Source organism: Apteryx rowi, unplaced genomic scaffold (assembly GCF_003343035.1).
Source record: "Apteryx rowi isolate R43461 unplaced genomic scaffold, aptRow1 scaffold_4, whole genome shotgun sequence".
Lineage (NCBI taxonomy): Eukaryota > Metazoa > Chordata > Aves > Apterygiformes > Apterygidae > Apteryx > Apteryx rowi.
Genome location: NW_020450529.1, coordinates 2,450,560 through 2,472,332, shown reverse-complemented (window position 1 = coordinate 2,472,332; position 21,773 = coordinate 2,450,560). Strand labels below are relative to the sequence as shown.

The 21,773-nt window shown below is 41.7% G+C and overlaps 1 protein-coding gene across 18 annotated transcripts in view; it reads left to right on the top strand.

Moving 5' to 3' along the window:
- ITPR1 (inositol 1,4,5-trisphosphate receptor type 1) overlaps positions 1–21,773 on the top strand; it is a 191,537-nt gene that overhangs the window by 133,913 nt on the left and 35,851 nt on the right. For all 18 annotated transcript variants that reach the window (XM_026074800.1, XM_026074799.1, XM_026074806.1 and 15 more), the window contains 7 exons: positions 7,323–7,503; positions 8,136–8,389; positions 15,390–15,590; positions 17,689–17,799; positions 19,093–19,188; positions 19,780–19,902; positions 20,873–20,977. In XM_026074800.1, coding sequence (XP_025930585.1) covers positions 7,323–7,503; positions 8,136–8,389; positions 15,390–15,590; positions 17,689–17,799; positions 19,093–19,188; positions 19,780–19,902; positions 20,873–20,977 — 1,071 coding nt within the window. The remainder of the gene's footprint in view (positions 1–7,322; positions 7,504–8,135; positions 8,390–15,389; positions 15,591–17,688; positions 17,800–19,092; positions 19,189–19,779; positions 19,903–20,872; positions 20,978–21,773) is intronic.

Sequence of the window (21,773 nt, the reverse complement as noted above, 5' to 3'; positions counted from 1 at the left end):
TTCATGAAATGGCTTTAAAACCCACTAAGATTTTTTAAGTGCTGCAGGAGGAAAACTTTGTAGGATACAAGGGCTCTTCCAGAAATGAGTGGCGTAATTCTCCCACCGCTTCTGTTTATCGCGTGTGGGGAAAGACTCGCGTTTTTGCAAGGGGCTGTTTCTAGAGAGTCGTCCTGCCCCCCCACCCCACCCCCCCGGAGCCGCCTGGGTGAGCCGGGGCCGAGGCGCCGAGCGGGCGCAGGGCCTTGCGGGGCAGCGCGTACCCCCGCGTGCCTGCGACGGCCGCGGCCGGGGCGGTTTGTCTTGTTTGTGCAGAACAGAGCTGGGAAGTCCCCTCTCCGTTTTCAGGACAGAGGTGATTTGACAGTTTGCAATAAAACCGGGCTATTGAAGTGTTTTGGCAGATTTACCTTACGGGTTTATTTCAAACTGTGAAGTATGTTCAGCATGAAATATTTCAGCTGCCGTTTCGTTAAGCTGTGCAAGACTGATGATATCAAAATGATGGATCTTTACCAAGCCAGGATGTGCAAAAGATTTCAAGAAAGGAGAAGGGCCAGTGATATTTAAAAAGAAGAAAAAGAAATAGAGAAAGAAAAGTTGGTTTTTACATTCTGCACTGGATCCCTTGCAATATGTTTAGGCAGAACATAAAGGGTTGGGGTTTGCACTTAATTCAGTGCTTGTGTTAGCGCTGCAGTTCCCCTTCTTAAAATGTAGCTCCTTCGAAGTAGTCCAGCTATAAGAAATGGCATGGAGGTGCCAAGAGCTTGCCGCAAATGTGAAGCAGCACAGAAGTTTTGCATTAGTTCCTACTGGCAGCCTGTCTGGATAACCCAGGCAAGTTAATATCCCCATAATAATTTCTCTCTAGTGGTGGGATGAAGTGTCCTGAATCCATGCCAGGTAGCTGATCTCTCTCTTTCTTTCTCTCTTTTTCTCTCTCTCTCTCTCTCTCTCTCTCTCATCTGAAGGGACTTTCCTCTCCAAAATACCCCTGACTGGCCAAGTTCACAGGATATTTTCTGTTCACTGATAGAGAAACGAGGAGGGAGATGACAACAGTAATTTTGTGCGAGGTGTTTGCTGGCATTTTGCTTTCCTTTATTTGTAAGCAATGGCTTGTTTTCCTGGGGAATTCTTTGGGATCTCTTCAGGTGGTCTGGCAGGCTTTAATGCATGTGGTCCCCTGAAACAGCCTTGTGAATTATGGAGGGTGTGGTGCAGAAAATGCTCCCTCCTCTACAGGATAACGGCAATCCTTGTTTGGGTTTCACAGCCAAACGCTCTCCTAAAATCGGGCCATCCTTCTTTCAGGAAGAAGCGTGCATCTGAACAGATGTATCTTAAATCCAACACTGGTTAATAGGTTTTAGTTATATTTCTCACAACTTGATCATTCAGACAGCGCATGTAGTCCAGCCTGTAATTACTAAGTCTGGGAACAAAAGCCAAGCTATTTGATGCAAAACAATAAAACGATGGTTCCTTTTCTTGTTTAACAAAACACAGCTGTGACTTCGGGGCRGATGGAGCTACCAGTTAACTGCAGAGATTAAGGTGTCCCACGTGAAGGTGACAGCTCACATGAACAAGACTTGCAAAGCCTTTGAGAGGCGACAGCTAGGAACAGGCTGATTCGTGATTATTCCATTTAATAATCCCACCCTGTGCACAGGCCCACGCAGAGTTAAGCAAGTTTGTTGTGAGTTAGTTTGTGTGGTCTCTATATTCAATGCACACCAAACTAAGGTACTAGTCTGTAGGGTAGGCTACCGCTGGGTATTACAACTTCAGCCTCCAAAGGGCCGGTGTCAGCTTTGCTGGTCAACAAGCCTGTTTGCTACCCGTTGCTGATGCATGAGACATGTTAAGAAGCATTTGTACGTGCCCTTGTGGTTATCCTGGCAATTCCACTCCCCTGAACTTGTATGTAATTAGCTGAGTTTCTCTTCCACTCATCTGTGATAATTATATATATTTCTGTGTCAAAGAACTTGGAAGGCAAGGCAGGAGGGGAGAAGAGGTAATGTGCTAATGTTAGGAAATGTGCCTGGTTTTTGTTGTGGTTTTTAAATGTGACTCTAGAATCTGTATTTTTAATAAGTTGCAAAATTTGAGAGTGCATCAAAAAATAACTACAGAAAATGATATGAAGACAGAATAAAATGGCAGCAAGAAAGATTTGAAAAACTAGTGTTTTCAGTTTAGGAAAAAGGACTGAAAAGTAACCTTTTAATAGTGTATGTAAATAATTTGAAGGGGAGAAGATACCATGTACCTGGGATGACCATGAAGGAGAAATAACCTTTAAAAAAAAATAAAAAAAATCAGTGACTGGTAGTTAGAATGTGACATAAAAAGGAGCTTACTCACACATTTCGAACAGTTATTAACCACCGGAACAGACTACAAAGAGACGCGGTTCGTCGTCTCTGACGCCTTCTAAAGAAGGACAGGATGCTTTTCTCGAAAAGATGCATTACTTAAACATGTCTTTAAGCTCAGTTAATGAGTGAGAGCTATAAGGGCTCAGGATGCTCAAGGGTGGGCCAGGCTGTGCTCTGAAATGCCAACTTTGCCTCTGGTTTATTTTGTCGCAGTGGTGCTTCGAGGCCCAAGAGTGGATCAGGACTGTGGTGGTGCTCTAGTCAAATCGGTCACTTGGCTTTCAGCCTTTTCTCCTGCAAAATGTTTTGTGCAGACCAGTGGCATGAAGGCATAGAAAATAGAACAAATAATCCTTGGTGATGATATTTATTTGCTGTCCTTTTCTAGCCCAGAGAGAGCAGGCTGGAGGGGCGAAGGTGGAAGGAGGGTTGCCTGATCTCTTCGGGAGCAGAGTGGTGTTGGAGAGGAAAAGCAAAGAAGTTACTGCATAGGTTTCCTTGTATCTGCTTTCCTCTGTGGTAGTTAAATAGACTATTTTGAATTGATGTCAGGAGAAGGAAGGCATCTGGCTGGCTTTGCAGAAGCATAATGGCCTATGCCGAACCCTTCTCCTTTTCCACCCCCTTGAAACAAACACAAGCTCATGGTGACTCTCGAAGCACCAAACGCTTGCAAAAGATGCAGCATGCTGTGGCTTGCCTGGTCCCTGCTACCTGCAAGGAAGCAGTGCACTGCAGAAGCACATTCCCCTCTGTCACCTGCAAGACTTTGCACTTGCAGACCTTTATGGAAAGAGATTTTTTCCCCTTGTGTTTCTATGCAGTTTAACATAGCTTTTTCCATTGTCCCAAAGGAGAACTAAACTATGAAGTTAGTTTTGAATGAAGGTGTGTAGGTGGGTGTTACTCCATGTTTAAAAATGATTGGGAATGCTTTACATAATGCTCCTATGCATTGTAATTCAAGCTATCATGTTAGAAGCAAGTGCATTTAATTTATGAATGTTATTGGGTGTTTTTGTCATTCTGTGGCATACAATTTTTTTTAATTTTGAGGCTATAGAATTAAATGTAGTCACATTATCTCTGGTGTTCTTGCATAAGAGATGAGTCTTGATTTGTTTAATTGGGTGGTTGCTGTGCTTTGGAGATGTATAACATTTCATTGAGGTGCATCTACTAAAGCTGTGTTTTCTGAATTCATAAATTCATTTCTGAATTCATAAAACAAACCTCATGATCTTCTGTCATGCAATATTTCTTGTTTAATGGCCATGTCTGTTAATGAAACAAAATACAGTCTCATATTGCCTGATTTCAGGATTTTGTAAGAGCAAAACTGATCCACTGCCAGCTTGCAGGTTGGTAGCTAACCTAGTTTATGTGATTGGATGTAGTCTTGTAGCATGTTTGGGAATATTTTATTCCTAAAATGCCCTTATTCCTTAAAGTGCTTGGTATGCTATATAACATACACAGTAACAGCAAATGTTTCATGAAGAGCGCAACTGAAATTTGAATGAAAAAGAGAAATTAAGGAAAGAATATAGATGAGAGGAAGAGGGTAAGAGGGATTTGTTTTGGGGGAAAGTGAATTGATGTGGACTTTGAGAAGGGTGAGTGGAATTGCTCTTTCCTCAAAGCCCTTGTCTCAACAAATGAAAAGTTTAGTATTTGCTTGCCAAATGCCAGTTAGTTCCAAATGGAAACCATACTGTCGTTCCTAAAAGGCAGAAAGATTTGAAATATAGTTTCTGGTGGGGATTAGATATTGGCTCAAATATAGTGTGTAGGTGTACAGACAGCGCTTTGAAAAAGCCTTAGGAGTATCCCGTCTATGCACTCTTTGACAGTGGCTCTGTAAAAGATACTGGCTGAATGGATGCTGAGGCACCCTCGAGAAAGAAAACAGGATACCTAATCTTACCGCACTGAGCCTGCCTGCTCCGCTCTGCATAAGCCTCTAGAGCATAAAATGAAACTCGCACCTTCACTTTTCTTTCAGGATCCTTTGGTGCCTCATGCTGGAATAGCCAGTTGCAGTCTGCGTACTGGTGTGCTGTGGGTCCTGGTTCTCTGCCCCGTCTTCTGTACGGAGACACAGGAGGTGTCTAGGAGGTCACAAGTCCCAGCTTGTTAGTAGCCAAATTGGAATAATGTAGCTGACAGCTCAGGACCGCTGCTGTGGGCTTTTCTGCCGCGTACGAGATGAGGGGACCTGCACTGTTCTGTATTGCGCCTGATACATTTAGCTTTTGGGCTTGCATCAGTTTCATCAGGGAGCTCTCAAAGGAGTAGATGAGGGTTAAATGCCCATATGTCAGTGGTTGCTTAAGAGTACTATTCTTCAAGAACGTGTAAGAGTAGGAATTTGTTGTTCTTTTTGTTTCAGATTGCTGTCCTGGCACACTTGCTCTTGCAGCAGTTGTGGTTACCCAACCTCTGTGTGCAAGTCACAACCCTGGCATTCTCCGTCTAAAATGGGCACTCTAGTTCCATTTTAAAAAAGGAGCTTTTTCCAGTTTTGGTTTTGAGACTGTATCTGTAAATAAGTTTTAGAATTTTTGTCGTAGTTATCACCACCTATTACCTGCTCAAGTGCAACTTGCAAAATCACACCTCTTAAAATAGTGGCTTTGATAGCTGGCATGTGGTTGATTCATATGTGTGAAGGTGTTAGGCATTCTGACCTAAATTGAAACAATCATTTTGTGACAACCATTGAATGTATGCACAGCACGCACAAGAATGCTTTACTGGAAATGTTTGTTCCATTTGTTTTTTCTCTGAAATGCAGTGGAAAGTCAGTTGAGTTTGAAAAGACGACAAAAATCAAACCTGTCAGCAAGTAACAATTATGTGCATGTGAGGTATTTCTTCAACGTGGTTCATGAAAAAAAGCTTTTCCTTCACCACTGCTTCATCACAGGGAAACTCCTCCTGAACAGGTTCTTTAGATGTGTAGTCAGGTGACACCAATCACTAGCTTGAAAAGCAAATTGTGTTATTTTTCAAAGAATGGTTACCCTTTCTAGAATCAATGGTTTATGCTGGTCTATCTGTGAAATATTATTAGCAGTATGTTTGTAATTTAGTGCTGCCAAAGTAAAATTGTCAAGATGCAACTTAGATAAAAACTCTTCCTCTGTCTGTACTTGCAGACCCCAAGAAAAAAGACAGTCCTCCAAAGAGTTGGATGTCTGAATAACCCAAGTCTGGTTTGGGTTCTTGGCAGACAGCTCAAGGAAACCATGTTAATGTATTTCTTGGTTATGCTTGTAATTGGGTGTTCTTCTGTCCATTGATTCTGGTCAGTTCAAAGAACCAGTTTTTAGAATAAAAATACTGTCTATGTAAATAATCTGTATAGGACTTTGATTAGAGAATAGTTCCGCAACATATTTTTACATTGAGGGTCTCCATGATTCTTCCTTCTGTTTAATATCTTTGGGGACATCATTATGTATAGCATACTTTGTGTGTACTCATACTTCTTAGGTATCTTTGATATTGCTCATTTGCAGATATTGGCAATAGTTGTCTTATTTCAAATGAGATGAAGTCYTGGGAATGATCTGACTTTGCTCTGTGTAGCTTAATAGACTATTCTGAATTGATGTCAGGAGAAGGCATCAGTCTGGCTGGCTTTGCAGAAGCATGATGGCCTATGCCATATCCTTCTCCTTTTCCATCCCCTCTGTTAATCACTAAAAGTAATAAAGAACTCTTCAGAGTTTACTTAAGATGCTCTGGGCAGGTAGTCGGTGCTGCAAAGGTGGACGGATATCTCATGTGAACATTGACCAGTTTCTTTAAATAGTAGCACTCCTACCCTGTTAGAAATGAAAGAAGCAACTTGGTTAGGGTTTCAAAGTCATTCAGTGGTGCTCTGACTGCCACTGCTTGGGGTGATCAAAGGCAGGCGTAGCAGACACGGCCCTGTGTACTCCGCTTCTCAGAAAAGCAGGCAGGATATATTGCTATTCCCATTTTTAATTTGTTTTTTCAATAAATCAGGCTTCATTCCTATTCATCATGTAAAGCTGTTGGATCGTGAGCCACTGCAGAATGCTAACTAATTTCATAATACTCTGCATAAGGTGACCCACTTACAAGTTCATCCTTCAGTCGTGTTTAAGCTTTGGTCCTGATTTATGTAACAGCATATTGGTTTCATCAAGAATTGTCTGATCGTTCACTGTGTTGGCTCCTTTTTGACCTGTACATAATTTGTATTCTCCTCAATTTTAGGAAGAACTTTCTGTCTCTGTGCACATATGGGCCGAAGAACATCAATAAACCTTTTCAAAACTAGTCAAGGCTTTGAGCGTTTCTGTCACTTAAAGACATATTAGAGTAGAAATTTAAATGAGGTTTAAAAAGAAGCCTGCTGCAGACTGGAGAAGTGGAAACCTAGCACTAAATATCCCTCATTATGTTTGCCCTGTTTGTACACTTTTGGGACTGAGATTAACATTGACTATTGCATGTTATGAGTCATAGCCACTTTGATTCAATGGGAGGAAAGGCAGGACAGTTTTTCTCTGTATTTTGTTCGTACTGTTTTGTTTCTGAACTGAAAATCACCTTATAGATAATTCCACTGTCCTTATATTACCTTAATTCATTGTACCTACCTTAATTCTATTGTTGAGTGAGAAGTGTGCCATATAAACACGTAAGGAAAAGCATGATTTATTGCATTCACTTCTTTAAAAGTATATTTGGAAGTTATTAATAAGGAAGCTAATGTAGTTGAGGTACTTTGGCTTTCTTAACAGTATGATTTGAATCTCTACTTCTCTAGGTTTCAGTTCACTGCAAGCTAATTAACTTTCCAGTCCTTCAGGATATCAGGCGGTGCAGAAAGGTGAAATAATTCATGTTCAGATCTCTGTATAAAGATAAATATTTTGTTGTCTTCTCTTGTAGCATTCATTCTTCTGCCGACTAACAGAAGATAAGAAATCTGAAAAGTTCTTTAAGGTTTTCTATGATCGCATGAAAGTGGCACAGCAAGAAATCAAGGCTACTGTCACAGTCAACACAAGTGACTTAGGAAATAAAAAGAAAGATGAAGACTCGGACAGAGAAGTACCAAACAAAAAAAGAGGTAATCCCCAATTGTTCCCTTTTTAAACTGACAAGGGAGTAAAATGCTGTTTTGAACTCATTGCAATTGATGCAATAATGCTCTGATCTCTGATCCCACAGAGCAAAGTTCAGAGATCAGTGGTGCCCTGGCTTGGGATTTCAAGAGCTTCATCCCCTCCTCATCCATTTGTGAGATTGTACTATTGAAATGATGAAAAGTATTTCTGAGATGAGACTCTGCCACCTTGTCTAACCTGACAAGCTGCCCAAATCTGTTTCATAGTAATGACCCTGGACTGTGGGTCGTGGTCAGTGCCTTCTCTCACAATAACTGGAGAAATCCTATTTTTCTTCTACAGCAGGTTCTTTTATTAAAACTCCTAATTGTGTTAGATGTGTGTTCCCTAACCAATTAATATTAGAATTTGTAACTTTAATATGGTTTGCGTAAAAGGTGTGAAGAGTGGCGTGATAACATTCTAAACTCGAGACCCTCGCATCGCACTAAACGTACTTACCAGAAAGAATTGATGATGAATAGCTATTATTATTATGGTCTCTGTGTGAAACTTTAATGGGAAATGCGTGAAYAGATTTCCTGGTCCCCTTTATTCAGTTTGCCAAAGGAAGATCTGTTCTTATGTATTTTAGTGAGAGAGCCTATGACCCAAATCACAGAGGAAGTCCGGGATCAGTTACTAGAGGCTTCAGCAGCTACAAGAAAGGCTTACAACACTTATCGGAGGGAAGCTGATCCTGATGACCATTATTCAGCTGCGGAAGGAGCACAGTCTGCGACAGACAAGAGCAAGGATGACTTGGAGATGAGTGCAGTGATCTCAATAATGCAACCCATCCTCCGTTTCTTACAGCTACTCTGTGAAAACCACAATCGGGATTTGCAGGTACGGTCTCACTACTGAGCAGTTGTGCAAGTGTAGCCTTGTCCAGTCACTATTATCACATCTGTCTTGCTAATCCCATGCTTTTTTTTTCTTGCTTTTTCTTTTTAATAAATACATAACTGACTATTTTATTTGGCCTTGAAGGTATTCCAGTAAACTGCATTTATACATTGCTGGACAAATACAGAAATACAGGCCAGTCCAATTGTCCAGTGTTCATGTTTTCTTTATATCGGTGATAGAGGGATCAATACTTGATGTGATTTTTTTTTTTAATTTTTTTTTAATACATACTTAAAGCAAGCAGGTGGCCTAGTGTAAAGTTATTGATCTGCTGTTGAGAGAGAGAGAAAATACACATGCAGGAAAGTAACCAGAACGTTGAGACTTTGATTCAGGCAACCCTAAGCATATGCTTACTTTTCAGTGAGGAAGTAATATCATTGACTTTGGATCTGTTCTTGTGCTCAGAGTTGACCATGTACGACAAGGTGAAGAAAGCTAAAGTCCATCTGGAGCTGAATCTGGTGAGGGACATGAAGGGCAGCTCAAAGGGCTTCTAGAAATACATCAGCAGCAAAAGGGAGGTTAGGGAAAATGTGGGCCTGCTGCTGAATGGGGCAAGGGACCTGGTGACAAAGAACATGGAGAAAGCCAAGGTATTCAATGCCTGCTTCTGCCTTGGTCTTTACTGGTAAGACCAGTCTTCAGGAATCCCAGGTTGCTGAGACCAAGGGGGAAGTCTGGAGCAAGGAAGACCTACCCTCAGTAGAGGAAAATCAAGTCAGAGAGCAATTGATCAGGCTGAATATACACAAGCCAATGGGACCTGATGGATGCATCCACAGTGCTGAGTCAATGTCATTGCAAGGCCACCCTCGATTATCTTTGAAAGGTTGTGGCAATCAGGAGGTTCCTGAGGAGACTGGAAGAGAGCAAGTGTCACCCCTATCTTCAAGAAGGGCAAGAATGAGGATTTGGGGAACAACAGGCCTCAGTCCCTGAGAAGGTGTTGGAGCAACTAATTTTGGAAACCATTTTGTAATATATGGAAGGTGGTTGGGAGTAGTCAGCATGGATTTATCTTCAGACAAGATAATGAATTACAGGCTAGATAAGCAGACAGTGAGGTGGATTGAAAACTGGCCAAACTGCCAGACTTGGAGGGTTGTGATCAGGGGCATGAAGTCCAACTGGAGGCCAGTCACTCGTGGTGTTCTCCAGGGGTCAGTCCTGGGGTCAGTACTGTTTAACCTCTTCATTAATGACCTGGACAATGGGGCAGAGTGCACCATAAGCAAGTTTGCAGATGATGCAAAACTGGGAGGAGTGGTTGATTCAGCAGATGGTTGTGCTGCCATTCAGAGGGAACTCGATGGGCTGGAGAAGTGCACCGACAGAAATGTCACCAAGTTCAACAACGGGAAGCGCGAAGTTCTGACCCTGGGGAGGAGCAACCCCCTGCACCAGTACAGGCTGGAGGCCCATCGGCTGGAAAGCAGCTTGGCAGTGAAAGACCAGGAAGTCCTGGTGGATGCCAAGTTGACCATGAGCCAGTGATGTGCCTTTGCAGCAAAGGCAGTCAACGGCCTCCTTGGCTGAGCATTGCCAGGAGGTCAAGGGGGTGATTCCCTCCCCTCTGCTCAGCATTGGGGTGTCCCCAGTACAAGAGAGCCATGGGCATACTGGAGCAAGTCTCGAAGGGTCACAAGGTTGACTAAGGGACTGGAGCCTCTGTTGCGTGAGGAGAGGCTGAGAGCTGGGACTCTTCAGCCTGGAGAAGAGGCTCTGGGGAGATGTTATCAGTGTGTGTAAATACCTCATGGCGGAGGGGGGGAGGGAAATGTTAAAGAAGATGGAGCCAGACTCTTTTCAGCGGTGCCCAGTGATAGGACAAGAAGCAATGGGCACAAACTGAAACACAGGTAATTCCAATTAAAAATAAGAAAAGAATTTTTTTTTTTTTTTTTTTTTTTTTTTTAAATACTGCTAGGGTGATCAAACATTGGAAAAGGTTGGCCCGGAGAGGTTGTGGTGCCTCCTTCTTTGGAGACTTTCAGAACCCGACTGAACATGGTCCTGAGCAACCTGCTCTAGTTGACCATGCTTTGAGCAGAGGCGTTGGACAAGACGGTCTCTAGAGGTCCCTTACCACAACTGTTCTGTGATATTCTGTGATGTGTTTGTATAATTTTAAAGAGTGAGTCCAAAACTTGTACATTAGTAATCTTATCTAGTGCATGCCTCCACAGGAGATAAGATTTTTGCTTACAAATGGACTGTAATTAACATGATTTTTGTTCAGCGAAACCATTGCTGCTGGATTAGAGTTGAATGTAAGTGAGGAACTGGTGAGACACAGTCGACTGTACTAAATGCCTTCATAAAGGAGGGATAATTGCCTTGATTGCATATTGTTGTACTGTATGGCAGAGCGGTAGGACCCTGTCTGAGTGCTTTTCAGCCCTGCCAGATCAGTTCCGCTGAACTTGAATGCCCTGCTGCTGGCAATATTTGAAATCAAATCTGTATGTTAATGTTCCTGTGCTATGAACATGTAATTCTTTTAACATTTTGTAGGTGCGGAGGTTACGTACATCGGGTTTTTTCCTAATTTTTTCAAAAACGATTTGATCTTTGTTTTGTCAAACAATTTTTCATGCCGTTAGCAATGTCAGAGACAAGTAGGACAGCAGTTTTATGTGGCAGGAGTCCAAACCGCACGCACAGGATCCTTTGCTGCTGCTGCTGTCTTTGCCTAGGCACTGAAAGCTGTAGGAACAAAACTGACTGCGAGCCAGCGAAGAAGTTGGGCCTGAGCTGTTCACCATCCTGAACAATTGCATTCCCTGAGCAACAGGAAGTTTGTTGCAGTCTGCTCTGGGAGAAAAAGGTTAAAATAGAGGTGGGAGGAACAGTATTTCAAATGTAATCCTATTACTGCCTGCCTTGACACTTGCCTTTCTCCTTTTGACCTGGCAGGGAGGCAGGTATGTCTGAAGCTTCAAAATCTTTGTGTCTGCAGGTAGTAGGTTATAATTTAACTCCTTGTCAATATTGCCAGTGGAATCACTACTTAAAGGAATACGTAATACATTTCTTATTCTGGAAGCTGTATGTTTTCCATAATGACATGAATTGCGTTGGAATTAGAAGTGAATAGGCATCACCCAATTAGTGCAATTATAGTTTTATGTCCAGCTGGTTTTCACTAAGCATTTTACAAGCTTTTAGCAATTGTGAGGAACCTGATGTACAAACACAGGAAAACACAAGTCATCTCCATAAGAGTCGAAGGGTATGTGTCCTAAATGAGGAGGAAGTCTTCATGAAATGACTTACAGAGTTGCAGTACTGTACCTTTTCCATCACTTGGTTGTTCCTTTCCCAGACAGAACTGCAGTTTGCTCCCCATTTCACACAGTTAGTATTCTGCCTCCTTCAAACTTACTTCACTTAACTGGAGGAGGAGTTGACTGAAGTCATCTGCAATATCTTCACCTTTATGAAAGGACCGGTACTGATGGGTGGATGCTTAAGGATGCTTTGGTGCTCACTTAAGGCTGAAAGCATTGAATGTTGCTATGGAGTACTTCTGTTATCTCTGTTACCTGGGGTACTCTTAAACTTGCATTAGGCCTGACCGTTGATTGTGCCTGAGAGCCAAGCCTTGAAAGGGAAGTTACAATAGCTCTGACTTGCTGTAGCCAGCCTGTAATCTATGTTGATTGGGCCTAACTGCAGTCACATCAGTTTCCTTACTAGATCTCTTCTATACTGTCTCTTCTCTTAATGAGGATGTTCCTGTATCCTACAGAATTAGTCCCGGGAACTAAAGCTAGTGACAAATTGAGCAAAGTATCCAGGGAACACTAGGCTATAAACAACAGAGCTGGACTTAATGTGCAGCGAGGAGGAAAGGAAAGGGGTGATTCCCCCCAGAGAAGAGAAGAGTTCCCTCTGCAGTGCTTCCCTGTATATGTGCTAAAGACCAACCTTTCCGCACAGTGACACTTGAATGTACAGCTTCAATGTTAGATTTAGAAATCTCATCTTGAGGGGAAAAAGTATTACTACATTTTTTTTCTCTTATGAAGTGAGTTGTTATTTCTATGAGATTAAATATTGTAGTAATATGCCAGCCAGCCATGTTCAGAGTAAAGGTCTAAGTCTGTAGGTTGAGTGTTGCTTCTGTTGTACAAATTGACATAACTTTTACCATTGGGTTTTACTGTTTCTTTTGTTCCTAATCTCCGGAGACATAGCCTAGGTAATAAAGAAAAGTAAAGCTTTGCATGCTGCGGGACAAGGATTCGATAATTTGGCTAATGGGACGTTACTACTGGAGGCAGATAATGAGCTGGTTTTGCTAGTCATGTTCTAGGCAAGAAGCATGTGTGAATTAACTTTTTAAGACCGAAGAAAGAGTCTGTATTCAGTGGGGGAAAAAAAATGAAGAAAAAAAAAAACTGTACCTGGTTGCTAGAAAAGAAAAATCATATTCTTTTTTTTCTTCCTTTACAAACTTTTCTTCCAATTAGGGATCAGATTGCTGTTAAAACAAAGACTTTGTCCAATGAAAACACTTAGGCTTTTGGGGGGATTATCCAAGCAAGTCGCAGAGCCTTTTCTTCCAAGGATTCTGTGTTCGTCTTGTCTTGAAGAAACTGAGCTAGTGTTCTGAACGTAGCCGGGTTTATTTTTACTCATTACATTTTCTCTAACGGATACTCAGCTTTCAGTGGTGTACTGGGAAGGAAGGTCTCCAGCACCCTGATACACTGTTGAGGCATTAAGAACTGGCTGCAGATGCTGCCATAGATGATCTGCTTTCTGCCTTTGCAAGCGTAACTGTATGTTACACAGTTATACTGTTATACAGGCCTGTATCCCAGAAATGGGGAGGACTGCTGTCTAAAAATGTATAGTAACATGAAGTCAGCCAAAGATCCAGATCTACTCTGGATCATTCTGCGATGAAATGTTAGGCCTATTTAAAATTTTGAAGTCTCTTTTGTGGTTGGAGGCGAGAGATGGAGCAAACAAGGTGTGCTGCTGCTGAGCTCCCCTCCTAGCCCCCAGCGCGCTCCACGTTCGGGTATTATTTGCAAGAGCTATTTTAGTCTCAGTTTGGGGTTTACCATTGGGTCATCCTACTTCTGTTTTTCATAGGACTCAGCTCTCTAAAGACTTTTCCAACTTTTTGGGCACTTTCCCCTCACCTGAGCGTACAGGATGAGGTGAGGTGGTATAAATGGTGTCCTCTGCCCTTTTCCCCTTTTCTCCTCGGGATCCCACCAGTTGCGTGTTTTGCCATATGTTCTAACTGAACCTGCAGCTCTGTGACCCTGTATCCTAAATGCAGGGTTTGGGGGATGCTTCCTCAGATTCTTTCCCACCAAAAGTTTTAGGCTGGCATTTTCGGTAATAGAGTTGTGTTCCCACTCGCTAGCCTCTGAGATGGTCTGGGGTGTGATATAAAATGGAGAGCTCAGCCTGTGTTGGCTGAGACTTCAGCAGAGGGGTCCCTGGACACTTTGTCACTGTGGAGTGGGGTCTTGTTTTCTGTATTTTTTTTCCTTCAGCTTGTTTAACCGTCTAACATTGTCCTTTTACCTCCTGTACCTTGTTCTTCCTCTTGCCTTTGTTTTCATTGACTTTGGATCAACAGGCTAAGGCTGGTATAAACCTAGCTATTATCAGAGTAAAAGCCTTAGCACAGAGAGAGTTTCTTGGCAGGGCAACATTTTGTTTCATAGTTTTAGTATTAGCCGTTATTTTTGCTTTTTCCTGGAGGGAAGGGAAGAGTCTGATCTTTGTAGCATCAACCTTTCTGTGTTCTGACAAGTTAATCAAAAGTCAGGATATTAAACGAGCAATCAGTTTAAATGTGCTGAATCACTGTCACCTTTAGTCTGCATTCATAGACAGCATTTTCCTTTTTTAGCCTAGCCTTCAATTGAATCTGGCAATTTCTCAGTCTGGTTGCCTTAAAAGACTTATTAGTCTGACGCAACCACTAGAGGCAATCAGTTAACAGCACTCCTCTGCAGGCGTGTGGAAAAGACCTTGCTGCTTCCAAAGACCCATACACTTTGCTCCTCTGGGATTTTTTTTTTTCCACCTTTAAAGTGAAGTGTTTTGTAACCAGCTAGGATTGAGCTAGATAGGAGTTATCCTGCTGAAGCTTCTAGGAAAAGAAGGTGGTGGTGTCTATTCCTTTTTGCAGAACACTGCTGGGAACATACTAACAAATAGCATCTGAGTCACTGGAAAATTGTTTTTCATTAATTGTCCCTCTTTGGGGTGTTTTTTGTGGTTTTTGTTGTTGTTGTTTTTTGCAATACAGGAGAGGGGAAACATGTTTAATCCATACTGATAAATTTGGTATTTCATTAAAGGAACTGCAGCTAATTAGCAGCTTCAAGCAGGGATTACAGTAACTATGTGGGAAGAAATGCAATAGAGAGAATTGCATTTAAAGATGCCTTTCTGCGAGTCATGCAGTCAGGTACCTCCTTGCCACTTAAGCACGTGGTACTACTGTGAAACCAAAGTCAGGGAACTGCTTTTTCTACCTTGGAAAAGGTCTCAACAGGAGTCTTCAGTGCTTGTTAGTAGTTAAATGTAGCTGGTAGGCTTAGAAGGGGAGCTGCCAGGCTTAGGAGAGCTTTTTGATCCAGAGAATGCAGTGCATCGCCTACGCTGTTTGTTCTTAGTGCTCTAATGGATATGTTCTGTATATTGTTTGTTGTTTTCTATAAAATTTGAAGCCAACAAGCTGCTCGAGAGAGCAGTGCATTGAAAACAAGCCCTGGAAAAGTCTTAAATTGACTGTGCCAGGCTCCTTGTGATCAAGCTCCAGTGAAATTAGCAGCAGTATTACCATGCAGTGAAATCATAGGTGGATGGACATAATAAAAAATTATGCTCCAAACATCTTTTTTTATGCTTTTTTTCCTCTGCTCCCTTGCCCTCGGCTTTGACACTGGCGCTGCAGAATTTCCTACGCTGCCAGAACAACAAAACAAACTACAACTTGGTGTGCGAGACGCTGCAGTTTCTGGACTGTATCTGCGGAAGCACAACTGGTGGACTTGGACTTCTTGGCCTGTATATAAACGAGAAGAACGTGGCACTGATCAACCAGACACTGGAAAGTTTGACGGAGTACTGTCAGGGGCCTTGCCATGAAAACCAGGTAATGCGTCGGTAGCTGCGGAAGGAGCGGCCTTTCTCCCTACCTGCCGTGCAATCTGTTGAGCTTGGCTTTTGCTTTACAGTGCCACTCGTTTACTTGCCTGACAATTTTTTTTCCTTCTTTTTTTTTTTTTGCCTTTATGAACCCCTAAGAATCAACTTCTTTCTTGGGGCCCCTTCCGAGGAATTAAACCATTGAAAACATCAATAGATGTTTTACTGCTCTGCTAGGATTTATGTTGTCTTACTAGACTTGACAGGGAGAGCGGGCAGTTTTTATACCTAAAATTCTTTATAGCAAAAACGTTGCTAAAACAATGCTCCATTGCCAGTTGTACATGAGGCCAGAAACATGGCCACCCAGCCCAATGGGAGAAGCTTGAGCTCTGCAGTTTCATTAATGAAGGTGATAACCATGTGGGGGTTTGAGGTTATTTTCAGACTTAGTCTTGTGGGTTGCTGTTGCTGATTCCTGTGCTTGCGCAGCGCGTGCACGCTGGTGGTGCCGGGGAGGACATGGCGCTGGCTCTGAACGTGCATGGGCCGCACAGTGGCGAGGACTGCAAAGTCTCTGAGAGCTAACCCAGCTTCTCCTGAAACCGTATTCGCTATTGGCAGTATGTTACGCTATAAGCAGGAGTAACTCTTTTAAAGCAAGCATGGCAGTTTAAAAAATCACATTACAGGGAAGGCATAACTGAATAATGGCAATAATCCTATCAGATAAAGCAGTTACTGCTCCAAGGCTGGACTTCATCTGGTATGTTCTGCTAAAGTTAAAGAATTTGGAACGAATATGGAAGATACTTTGCATGAGCAGGAACTTGTAGCTGCTCAAGAATTACGATTTGTCCCAATGGGAAAGATCATAGGGTGGCAGCAGCTGCACCGCTTGGCTGTGCTTTTCCACCATATCCTACCACCTCCTCACATACTGTACAGCCGTGTTTTAGAATAGCGCCACCAAATAATCAGACCCATTCCTCTACCTTTGATCGAAATGTGATTCATGCCATAACTCTTCCCTTCAATGGAATGGCATCTAAAGATTGAAAGTCTAGAATAAACCTTGCTAAATAAATAGTTACCCCAAAATAATTTTCCAAACTCTGGCTGCTCTATGTCATTGACTAAACAAATAACAAGTGCTCAATACGTATTTTAGAGAACACTTTGCGTTGGGCTGGCGTGATCTGATAGTCATGTCTTCCAGGTGTGGATGCAACCCATTTAACAAGCAAGCTTCAGGACTTGCAAGTAGGGATATCTACTTATTTTTCCCATTTGCATCCTGTTTGAATCTAAATATGGTATAAAAAGATTGGAATATGACTTTTTGAAAAGTCTTCAAGAAAATCTGTGCTTTGAAGTATCTTTTCTTTATGTATTCAAGCATAATTTATGGCAAAGCTAAACAAAACATAGTGGGGATGACCAAATGCAAAGATGAAATCAGACCTAGGTAAGAGCATGCATGCAGGTGTACATGACAGTTTATCATAACAGGAAGTTTATCTCTGAAGTGCATACCACATTAGGTGGTATAATAACCTTTAAATGTAGGTATGTCTTTGCAGTGGAAATTGATGACAAAGCAGGGCTCTAAATTTTGAATCCAGCAAGCTACTGTCAGTTTGCACGCTTTAGTTGTATGCCATTATAAAAGCAAGGTTAAAGGGTAAGCAAGGAGGTTATGGAAATGCATGTTCTTTGGTTAGAGGACACCAAAGCTGGTGCTGATTGGCACATTTCAAGTAAAGGAAACTCTTCCTAATCTTGAAAAAAATATCCTTCCTTAGCTACATGTTCAGCCTAAACCCTTTGGCATGAAAATGCTTCATTTATCAGCCGCGTTCCTTTCTGCTTCCTGAGTCTGGGTGGTTTCAGTAGGACATGCCATGGTTGATTATACGAAAAGGTTGAAACAAAATGTTTTAATCTCTTGTTATTCCACTGAGTTTTCTGTTCAGTTATCCATCTCAAACAGCTTATGAGGTGATGAAAGAGAGGTGACTCTTCTGTTCTGGCGAGGTCGCCAGACTAGGCTGCGTGTGTAGTGTAGACAATTAGTGAAGTTGTGATGAATTTTCTTTGGACAGAACTGCATTGCTACTCATGAATCCAATGGTATCGACATAATCACAGCATTAATTCTCAATGACATCAACCCTTTGGGAAAGAAGAGGATGGACCTTGTGTTAGAACTAAAGGCAAGTGAATATTTTATGCAATCTACATTAACAGTAAGGTGAAGCATAATTTTATTGTTGGAATCCTGTGGGTATTTATTATATCCCAATATTCAGAAGTGCCAAAAAATTATATGCATCAGAGAGCTGAAGGCAGTGCCCAAAGATTGTTTGTCACGGGTATTTCATCTTTTAAATGACAGGGCAGCATCTGATGTGGAATCACCAGCTTTCAGGTGTGGGGGATTGCAGACAGTCAAGATATGCTGAGGAATTCTAGTTCCCCTGTTAAAAATCTAAATCCAATGAAAAATTCTCTATTGTCGGATGGACTCTAACATATACAATGGAAATAAAATTTCTTGCACTACCTCTGGTTCCCTAATGCTTTATTACTGTTATGTTGTTGTTTAGTCATCACAACTTGTTTTAGGGCTATTCATATTAATGCTGAAATAATTAGCCCTTGTATTGATTTCAAAATATGCTAACATGTTGTCTTATAACAGCTATAGTCACAGAGTACTCCATCTTCATCATATGCTTAAGAAATATTTCCTGTCTTACTTATTGTCCCTTTTTACAGTGCAATGTCTAGTTGTTTTCCATTGCCGAGTCACGCTATTATTATGGGTAGTGTGGGTTTTTTATTATTCTAAATAAAAAATGCTTTTAGACTCAATTAGCATTATACTTCAAAACTAAATACTTTATTGTTTTTTATTGTCAGTCATGATGGATTTTAATCTTAATTGTTCATATTAAAGTAGTCTGGTGCCTTGTGGTAGTTTCCCATTTCCTCCCTCTCTTTCTTGGCATGAACAGGTCGCAGAGTAATTTTCAGTTAAAAGCAGTGAAGCATGTCTATGTCTTCAGCCTTGGCTGTCCTTTGATTTAATCAACAGCATCTCGAGAAAAGCTGAGCTGCACCATTTTGGAGCTGAAAGCTTCTAGTAATGTTGCAGCATCTTTAAAACAAAAAATCATTCGCACAAGCTTGAAACCTCAATATTTTGGGAATCTAAAGCTTAACTTGGGTTAATTTGTCCCCTAATAACTAGGGTTTGGGAAGTAAACTGATTTAAAAAAAAAAACAAATTTATATGTCTGGATACGGATGGGAGGGCATGCTTGGTGGGGTGCAGCTGCAGGAGTCCTGTAGTGTTTGTAGCTGGGTGCCTCTAACTTGCTGCTTATGTTCCTAGAAACCAGGTGCCTTGAGCCCTTGTAGGCAGTGGGTGGTTTAGAGCTGCAGCTGGGTATGTTCTGCCTTTGCTTCCCGGCAGCAACTGGTGGTTTTTTTCCTTCCATCAGAACAATGCTTCAAAATTGCTGCTGGCGATCATGGAGAGCAGGCACGACAGCGAGAATGCAGAGAGGATCCTGTATAACATGAGGCCAAAAGAGCTGGTGAGTCCCTTGGCCCGTTCCTAGGGCTCTGGCTGCCTGACCTTGCCGCAGCAAGGCGCCAGGCAGTCGTCACAGCCAGGGACAGAGGACACTGTCGGCCCCAGACCTGGGCAGGAGCTTTGCACCCAAGTGGTCTGTATGTGGATCGCTAGTAACTGGAGGAGCTTTCAAGGATTCGACTGAATGAATGCAGTGTCTGTTGGCTGTCTGGTTAACATTTTAACTGCTGGAAACACAAACAGAACATTCAAAGTTCAGCTGAAACCCTGTCAGCTTGTCTCGTTGTGCATAGTTATGGCAGGGGCCAGAGGTCAGAATGTAACACAACATACCACAAGTATGGGCCGGAACATATTGCTTAAAGAGGGAAACATAAAGTTTAGTTTCTTGTGTTTATGGACTGAGCTGAAGTTACTGAGTTCAGTTCTCCTATTTTATCTTGGATATTTAGAAGCCTGTTGACCTTCCCCTTGAATGCAAATGCTCAGCTCCCTTTGACTTCTGTAGGAGTACTGAATGCACGCTGTCCTCTGCAGGCTTTAGCTCTCAAACTGGAGCTGTCACTTCATTTGCCTGTGTCTGTATTTCTAGGTGGAAGTGATAAAGAAGGCGTATTTACAAGGTGAAGTGGAATTTGAGGATGGAGAGAACGGAGAAGATCTTGCAGCATCTCCAAGGAATGTGGGACACAATATTTATATACTAGCTCACCAGGTAGATGTTGATCACTTGCAGCTTTTGTAGCACCAAGTATCACAAATTGCAAATAGCAAAAGATCTGCTTTTTACTGACAGTTGTTTTAATTGCTCACCTCTGAGGCAAACTCAGTACATATGTACATATTCTCTTTTTATAAGAGTAAATTCCAGTCTTTACAAAACTTTCTTTTTTGATGGATTTTTTTTTTTTTAATATGAATAAGTAACTTCTTGGACTTTTCTTTTATGATGGGAAGCAGGCAGTCTCTTGACCAAGTTTTTGAAAACACGTGATTCGGGATCTTGGCAGTTCTAGGAAGCAATCTATTTTTTCAGCTGTATCAAAGGTCACTTTATACTGGTCGGGTCTGTTCTGTTGGTATAATTTGGTGTTTGAAAGGTAAAAGACCAAGTTTAAAAAAAAAAAAAAAAAAAAAGACAGACCCAAGTCTAGTTAATATGTTAATATTTTGGTGCTACATATATCAGTGTATTAGAGACTCCTTGTTCCTTTTGCATTTGAGAAGAAAGAACATCATTATGCTGTAAAATGAATCTGAAGCATCCAGGAGCATCTCTTTGGAGCAATGCTCTGTACATCTGCTCTTCAACTGAGGCAAAGTTTCTCCTCCATCCCTGCTAGATGCTTGAGCGATTGGTGCACTTTTGAATTAGGTTGGGTGTGGAAGGATAGACTGTATGTGAATCTTCAAAACTTTCCCAAGTCAGGCAAAGGGTGGGGAGAGATTGGGTAAGAGAGGAATAACAACATGGATATTAAAAAATACATATTTGAATCGTTCTGATTTGCTCCCAAAATAGAGCTACAGGGTGTCTGGTTGGAATAGAACAAGCCTTCTGTCAACTTTGCCCTTTCTTAGCAGCTGACTGTGTACTATTTCTTTTTTTATGCCAAAAATCAGATATTTAATATCATAGAGAGACATCTGGTGTCTCCCACTCCCTTTGCATTCCTTTATTTTAGTTGGCTCGTCATAACAAAGAGCTGCAGAACATGCTGAAACCTGGAGGTCAGATAGAGGGAGACGAGGCTCTGGAGTTCTACGCCAAGCACACGGCACAGATTGAGGTAAAGAAAAACTGTGACTGCTGGGAGATGTGTGGGGGGAAACCATCTTCTGTGGAAAGAGCCGTTTGGAAGAAAAACTATGTAATTAAACAACGGTTACATTATGTGATATTTTGAACTGACTACCTGTGTGTGGACTGTCATCTTTGACATAAGAACATACATATATTTTTATTTTTTTGACAGCCTCAGGGTGGGGAGAGCTATTTTTGAGCTGTCTTGTGTAGGCTTTAAGATGGAACTAAGCAGAACTCTGTTGGCAGGAAGAAGTATAGCTTCACTTGCATGTTACTTTTTGGCCAGTACTATGACTGAATCCGTGAAGTTAGCAATATCTTTTGCCATTCTTTATTTATTTAAATGAGAGTTTGGCCTGTCACAAAGTTAATCTAAGATGCTTTTTAAAAGTAAAGCACACACAAACATGAAAACTTTCTAATTAGCAAGATGAATAAAACTGCTCCTCTTTTGCCTATGCAGTAAGCGTGGCTAAAACTTGCTAAGATTCTCAAACTGGGTGACCAGATTGCTCTGGAATTCAAAGCAGGTTTGGTGCAGGATTTGATTGGGCCCTTTGGAAATCCCAGATAAGAACAGTATTACCAGAATAAGACTACAGCATAGAAACTATCACTCTTGGAACTAAATGTAGGCTTACTTTGAAAGGTAAATTAACTGAAGTGTCTGTCAAGCTGCTGTTCTACAGAAATGTGTCTGAGTTTCTACATGTAGCTGGTTTTAAAGGAGGAAAAAAAGCCCAAGAAATAAAAACATCTAAAACCCAGTAAAAACTCTA